Source organism: Octodon degus, unplaced genomic scaffold (genome assembly GCF_000260255.1).
Source record: "Octodon degus isolate 3935 unplaced genomic scaffold, OctDeg1.0 scaffold00126, whole genome shotgun sequence".
NCBI classification, from domain to species: domain Eukaryota; kingdom Metazoa; phylum Chordata; class Mammalia; order Rodentia; family Octodontidae; genus Octodon; species Octodon degus.
The window spans coordinates 1,050,444-1,057,538 of NW_004524702.1; the positions used below are offsets into that span (position 1 = coordinate 1,050,444).

Below are 7,095 nucleotides of genomic sequence, written 5' to 3' on the forward strand. Positions count from 1 at the left end.
TCGAAGGCTGTACAGGCGCCTTGCACATCCTTGCCCGGGACGTGCACAACCGCATTGTCATCCGAGGACTCAACACCATTCCGTTGTTCGTGCAGGTGTGTCGGGCTTGAGTGGGGTCTCCTGAGTTGACATGCTGAGGCTTGAGGAGGTGTGAAGCCGAAACAGGCAGTCCAACTTATGACAGAGTCCCTCATTGTTGGCCCGAGAGTCACTGGGGCTAGAGTCTCAGGAAGACTGGTGAGAGCACAGGCCCCAGCCAGCTCTTGCCTTTCTAAGTCTTCGGTTAAAATCTTGGCCCCTGAAGACAGCACGTGGCTGCAAGTGCTGCGGAGCACTGCCGCGGACATGGCCGAGGGGCGCTGTGCCGGCCTGCACGCTGCGCCTCATGGCGCTGCTCGTGTGGTTCCTCCCCAGCTGCTGTACTCTCCCATCGAGAACATCCAGAGAGTAGCTGCGGGGGTCCTCTGTGAGCTCGCTCAGGACAAGGAGGCTGCGGAGGCCATCGAGGCAGAGGGGGCCACTGCACCCCTGACAGAGCTGCTGCACTCGCGGAATGAGGGCGTGGGTGAGTGGGCGTAGCCGAGCGGGCTGTGGGATGGGCGCAGTCAGCCCCCGTGCTCACGGCCTCCTCCCGGCAGCCACCTACGCGGCGGCCGTGCTCTTCCGGATGTCCGAGGATAAGCCACAGGACTACAAGAAGCGGCTGTCCGTGGAGCTCACCAGCTCACTTTTCCGGACAGAGCCCATGGCCTGGAATGAGGTAGGCAGCCAGCAGGCCCCGAGGGGCGAGCAGGAGGGCGGCCTGTTAAGTAGTGAGTTGCTACTTTGCTTTAAAAACAGATCCAGCATTTTTCCACATATTTTTCTGTGTGGATTTCTGTTAGAATGGATTCTGAGATTGGTCCTCCATACAGGTATTTAGCTGGAATTAAAAAACGCTTCCGAGTTCCTTTTTTCTGCGGTTGAGTCACACAACTGCGGTGGGTGCTGACCTGGTAGAGCGCGGGGGTGAGCTTAGGGTATCGGAGGATGTGCTGGCTGGCTGGGGTGAGCGGCGCCAGGAGCTCGGCCTGCCTTGTACCCCATGCCTGCACGTGCGCCTCCTGCAGGTCTGTCTCTGCCTTAGCCAGGCGCTGCTGGCTCCTGTCCAGAGCCGTGCTCGGTGCAGAGTAGGTGCCCGGCCTCTTGTGTCGAGGGGAACCCAGTAACTGTTCTTAGCGCTGTGTGTGGGAGACATGTCGTCTTCAGAGGGTGGCTGGAAGGACTTGAATTTCCTAAGTGTCACATAGTGCTGGAGTTTCGGTCCCTTCTGCCCCCTTCTCCAAGGGGAGACTCACTGTGCCTTGTGTTCTTCCTTGTTCCTGTCTCCAGACTACTGACCTTGGACTTGACATCGGTGCCCAGGGAGAGCCCCTCGGGTATCGCCAGGACGGTACGTTCTCCCACTCCCAGCCAAGCCCCGGGAGGCTCGGCTCCTAAAGCTTTTGTAGCCTCTAAGGCGGAGCTGTTGCGCATCTGGGGAAGCAGGCTGCAGTCACACACTGGCAGTTCTGGAAGGCCAGAGCCAGCAGCAGGGTCCTTGGCACAGGGAGCTCCGAACCATGTGAGCAGCGGCAGTCACACCGCACATCCCAGTGTGCCTGGCTGCTTGCTTCCCTTTGGTCAGATCCCGCGGCATGCGCCCCAGAAATGCCTGGCTGCGAGCTCAGCAGGCCGGTGCTCACCTGGCTGCGATGACTGGGGTTTTCTGAAAAGCAGAGCTAGGTCTACGCAGTGAAGGTGAAGCTGCTCCCAGCAGCAGCGTCACCCTGAGAGCACTCCTGTGCAAGTGTTCCGGAGGCCGTCCTGGCATCCATGGTGCTGCTGGCCTGGGCTTTTCCCTGCCAGACTGCACCCCATCCATACCGACTTCTGCAGCCCGGGTTGGTCTCAGGGCCCTGCTGCTCACGTTGGGTGGCCTGGCACTGAGTCACTCCTTGGCTGAGGCAGGCCGGAAGCAGAAAGGCGCTGGGGGCAGAGCTGCCTGCCCTTGGGAGGGAGGCCCAGCCTTCACGCTGACCCGCCTCTGCCTTCCAGACCCCAGCTACCGCTCTTTCCACTCCGGCGGCTACGGCCAGGACGCCTTGGGCATGGACCCCATGATGGAGCACGAGATGGGGGGCCACCACCCAGGTGCCGACTACCCGGTGGATGGGCTGCCAGACCTGGGACACGCCCAGGACCTCATGGATGGGCTGCCGCCAGGTGACAGCAATCAGCTGGCCTGGTTCGATACTGACCTGTAACCTCCTTTAGGTAAGAAGCTTAAAAAAGCCAGTTGGGTAAAAACTTTTACTCTGCCTACAGAACTTGAGCGTGACTTGGTTGTAGGGTGGGAGCGGCTTGGGCCTATCTGTAAATCTGCTACAAGAACAGATCTCTACTTTGAAAGGAGATGTCTTGGGACATTCAGATGTTCTTGGATTTCTGGTTGTTCTGTGATCGTGTGCTTGGAAGTTGTTAACGTTCATGTCTTTATGCCACAGCTTTGCAGCTTGTACTCCGGTGAGTCCATGTGCTGTTTAACACTAGAGCAGCCTCTGTGCAGCTGCGCTGTCTGGAGTCGGTTGGGATTGGCCTGTAGCGTTGCGGAGGGCTCGAGGGTGGGCTGGTATCTCAGAAAGTGCCTGACACTAACCACGCGGAGTTTCCTATGGGAACACTTGAAGTAAACTTTTTGTTCTGGTCCTTTTCGGTCGAGGAGTAACAATACAAGTGGATTTGGGGAGTGACTGGAGAAGTGAAGCGTGCACAAGGAGTGGATCACAGATGGAATTTATGAAACCCTAGCCTTGCTTGATACGAGTTTTTTTTTTAAATATCTGTAATGGTACTGACTGCTTGCTTTGGAGTAGCTCTTTAAGTTTCCCCCTTTTTTTGCAGTAACTGTTAGTTTTTTAAGTCTTGTAGTGTTATGTTATAGTGAATTCTGCTGCAGCAATTTCTAATTTTTAAGAATCGAGTAATGGTGTAGAACACTAATCCATAATCACTCTATTGTAATCTGAAAAAAGTGTAACATTGTGTAGCCTTTTTGTATAAAATAGACAAATAGAAATGGTCCAATTAGTTTCCTTTTTAATATGCTTAAAATAAGCAGGTGACTCATGTTTTTGATCAAAAACTTTATTTGGGCTATGTATGGGTAGGGTAACTCAGTAAGAGGTGTTATTTGGAACCTTGTTGGACAGCTTACCAGTTGCCCTTACCCCAGAGGCGTCATAGTCTGCTGTGATACGACGCCCAAGAGAAACCACGGTTATAAAAACGATCCAGAATTAAACTTCTAATTCATTCACCTGCGTCACCTGTTCCTTCTTGGTCCCATGTGTCCGGCGCGTCCTTGTCCTGCGAGATGACACAAGCAGGACAGCTCACATGGCAGGGAGCAAGGTGGCCTTGTGTGACTGCCTGGAGCGGAGGGGACCCTGCCCATGCTGGCTCTGCCCGGCACCCGTGTCTGGGCAGAAGGCGGCTCCTCCAGGGCTCCACCAGGCAGGGCGGCAGCCACAGCCCTGCCATCCTGGTGCTGGGGCAGGCGTCCCTGCTCGGGGCAGGCTAGCCTCTTCAGACTCGCACCTTACGCTCCAGTGTGTCATGGGGACTGCTTTCTGATCTGGACGAGACCTGGACAAGCGCACACCCGCATCTGGGCCTTGGCAAACGCCTACAGTCCCTGAGGCTAGAGCAACCAGACTGGAAGCACTGTGTATGTGCAGCAGGACCAGTGGAGCCACCAGGGCTCGGGCGGGAAGGGTGACCTGCAGGGCTCTGAGCTGTACCCCACACCATCCAGCAGGGCTGTTCAGCCATTTCCACAGTGTGAGCACATGTGGCGCCCGCGGCTTTGTCCATGAGGCTGAGGGCAGCACTGTCCTGGGCGCGGGGACAGAAGTTCAGGTAACTGGACCAGCCCAGAACGGCTGCTCAGAGATGCGGAGAGGTAGCTGGGGCTGGAAGACACATGGCTTTCTGGGTCCAGCTGCGGAACTCCAGGTGGCCATTTGAGTAAACAAGCTAGGACAGAACATCCGTGACCCTGAGCTTGGCCTCGGCCTGCAGTGTGGCAGTTGCGGCAGGGCGACAGCCCCACAGACGCTGCAGGTGTGCGGCCCAATCTCCGCACAAGGCCTGCCTGCAGTAGCTGCGTGGTGGCCTTGATGACAGAGTCTCTGGAAGTGGGGTAGCGTGCGCTTGGCTGAGGACAGTGAGGGACGCTGAGGAGAAGGGCAGATGGTGGGAGGGCTTCCTGGCCCCGCACGCCTGGCTCAGATGCTCAGGACCATGCCTGGGCACTGCCTGCTGTCGGGCTAAGGTGTGACATCTTGCCAGGCAGTGGTGGTCTGATAGGTCCCACCAGGCACGGCTGCCGCCTCCTGTTCAGGTGACAGAAGCGAGCAGGTCGGCTGCACTGGGGACTCAGTGGCTTCAGCAGCTGTTCTCGGCACAACCCCATCTTCCCTGGTGTGGGGGCCAGTGGACGCTTGGCTGGTGCTGACGGCTCCACAAAGGATGAGCTGAATCTGCATGGACAGCAGAGGTCGCCAGGTGTCCACAGACCCCAGCTGCCTGAGGCCAGGTGGCGCTAGTGCCTGCACTGGCGCTGCTGGGCACATCACGTCCACCCGTGCAGACGACGCAGCCCCATAGGCACCTGTTTCCTGTCTTCTGTCCACTGCAGCGCAAGCATAACTAGAGGCGGCAGAGCTCGCCAGGCCACTGGAGCTTGAAGCCAAGGCTGCGCAGGGAGGTCGGGCTGGCCCAGGCTCTGCATGGTTTCCCACTGCCCGGCCACCCTGCGCCCTACCTCGCCCTCCTCACCCCAGGCCAAGTCCCTTTCTGAGCTGCTCCTGCTCCTGGGCCAGGAGACCCAGTTCCCTGACCCTTCACTGCACGCACATGAGTAGTGACCACCGCAGCGTCCACTGGTGAGCCACTTCCATGGCAGCACAGCACTGCGACGCTGGGGGAGGGGGCCTTCCTCAGGAGCTGACTGACCAAGTGGTGGTGGGCAGGGACGCTCTGGGAACGGAGACCTGCTCCTGGGGCCACGTGGGCACCTGGCGGTAGCAGCCACAGGTCGACACCACCCCATCTGCTCTACCAGGTGGGGCCTCCTGGGTGGCGCATGGTGGCTAGTGCTGTCCACGTGGGGCGGGCAAGGATCGTGCTGCTCCAGGGAACCTCAGCCGTGCTGGATGGCAAGGACTCCGGGGACAGCGACTCCGGGGACAGGGAGATCCTCAGCCCATGCACCTGCCGTGCCCACTCTGCGAGTGATCGAGTCCTCCTGTGGGGACCGCGTCGGTGCCATCCTGCCCCACTGGCCAGATCCCAAGCAGCCCAGCGTCCCATGCTCCTGCAGCACCTCAAGCATCCAGGCAGGGAAGCACTTAGCTGTCTCGAGGGTCGGGGCTGTGTTCAGGATGGGAAATGGTCAGGCTGGTGAGGTGGGCAGCAGGTGCAGGCTTCCCCAGGGCAGCAGCCCACAGGGCCTGGCCTCCAAAGGAAGCCCTTTTTACCCTGACTAGCAAGCCTGGCCTTCTAGCAGAGGCCCAGTGAGAGAACACTATCCTCCATGGTTGTCCCAACTTTATTATGTCCAGTCTCGCCGCAGAGTGGTGGTGGGAGCAGCATGTGGCTGCGGGTGGGGCTCAGCGGAACTCCCTAGGTGCCTTCCTGCCGGGAGCCAAGGGTGTGGAGGATGTCCAGGGCCAGGGAAGCCACGGGTGTGTTGTCAGGTGCGCTGTGAGAGAGACCAGGGACACTTGGTGACCTGCTCCACCCGACACACACCAGGGGGCTGGGCTGGGCCGGGCGGGAGGCGAGGGCTGTCCTGCATCTGCGCCGGTGGCCGTCGCATCCCTGTGCCCAGAGCCTGCACAGCCCCTGAGCCGCCTGGAGCTGTGCGAGTCTCCCAGGCCCCCTCACCCCAGCCTGGGTCCTTGCTCCTAGCAGTGAGCCTGTGAGCAGCGCTCCCACCACAGTGAACTGGAGGTGTGACCAATGCTGTTGCCAAGTGGCAAAGAATGGCTTCCACCAAAAGCCAGGCCATACTGCGAAGGGCAGGAACTTGGGTCCTCTGCCTGCTGGGGTGCAGGGCCCCCTCGCTCTTGGAAGCACTTTCTGCGGGGCCCAGCATTGCCCTAGTGCCCGAGTCCAGGAAGTGAGCACACACGGGGACGGTGCTGGAGGCTCACTGAGGCTCCCTGGAGCCCCACGGTTGGGTCCAGCGCGGCTGCCCAGCCAGAGGACCCGAACACCCACGGCACCTGCCCGCACTTCCCTTCGACAAAGCCCAGCAGCTGGGGCTCCCGCATCTCCCCCCCACCCCCCAGTCCGCTGTGCGCTGGGTGCCCGGGCGGAGTCCCAGCCGGCTGTGTACACCACCCAGTCATCCTCTGCATGCCCTCCAGGTGCCCTGAGGAAGTGTCCTGCCTCGCGGGCAAGCAGCCTAGCAGAAGGTCCGGAGCAGTGGGTGGGGGAGGCCTGCCAGCCCTGTCAGTGGCCGTGCTCAGGCCCCATGGACCACACCCCGCACGCCCTATGTTCCCCACCTGGCCCACCTACCCCTCAGCCCGGGCCAGCTGCTCCAGCACCCTCTGAAGGCCGCCCGCCTGCTCGAGGCGGGCCCGGTGCTGTTCACTGGAGGTGACCTGTAGGGACAGAAGAGGGACAGTGATCACTGGAGGTGACCCGTAGAGATGGGAGGAGGGTAGGGGACAGCAGTCACTGAGTCCCCCCCTGGGTACTCGGAGCGCAGCACAGGCCTGCACCGGGGCACAGGGTTCAGCTATGGCAAGAAGTCATACTCAGGGCCAGCCAAATAGCTCAGTGGATTAAAGCACCTACAAGCAAGCCAAGGGGATGGGGTTCGATTCCCAGGCCTGCTGTGCTGCCCCCACCCCCACCTGGGGCGCGCTGAGACGGCAGTTGAGACTGGGCGCTGTAATCCCAGCACTTGGGAGGCTGTAAACAAGCAGATCATGAAGGGTCTGATCTAATAATGAGACCTGAACACCCTTGTAGACCCTCCCCTAAAAATAAAAAAAAAAA

The 7,095-nt window shown here is 59.8% G+C and overlaps 2 protein-coding genes across 5 annotated transcripts in view; one reads left to right on the plus strand and one right to left on the minus strand.

Moving 5' to 3' along the window:
- The window catches only part of Ctnnb1 (catenin beta 1), an 8,965-nt gene extending 6,112 nt beyond the window's left edge, over window positions 1-2,853 (plus strand). Inside the window, exons 10-14 of the mRNA XM_004640748.2 lie at window positions 7-95; window positions 415-565; window positions 639-760; window positions 1,372-1,432; window positions 2,077-2,853. Of these exons, the coding sequence (XP_004640805.1) occupies window positions 7-95; window positions 415-565; window positions 639-760; window positions 1,372-1,432; window positions 2,077-2,285 (632 nt within the window). The 3' untranslated portion in view covers window positions 2,286-2,853. The remainder of the gene's footprint in view (window positions 1-6; window positions 96-414; window positions 566-638; window positions 761-1,371; window positions 1,433-2,076) is intronic.
- A 737-nt stretch (window positions 2,854-3,590) lies between these two features.
- Window positions 3,591-7,095, minus strand: part of Ulk4 (unc-51 like kinase 4) — a 380,871-nt gene continuing 377,366 nt past the window's right edge. For all 4 annotated transcript variants that reach the window (XM_023700793.1, XM_023700796.1, XM_023700795.1 and 1 more), the window contains 2 exons: window positions 6,610-6,695; window positions 3,591-5,785 (listed from right to left, as the gene is read on the minus strand). In XM_023700793.1, coding sequence (XP_023556561.1) covers window positions 5,707-5,785; window positions 6,610-6,695 — 165 coding nt within the window. In that variant the 3' untranslated portion in view covers window positions 3,591-5,706. The remainder of the gene's footprint in view (window positions 5,786-6,609; window positions 6,696-7,095) is intronic.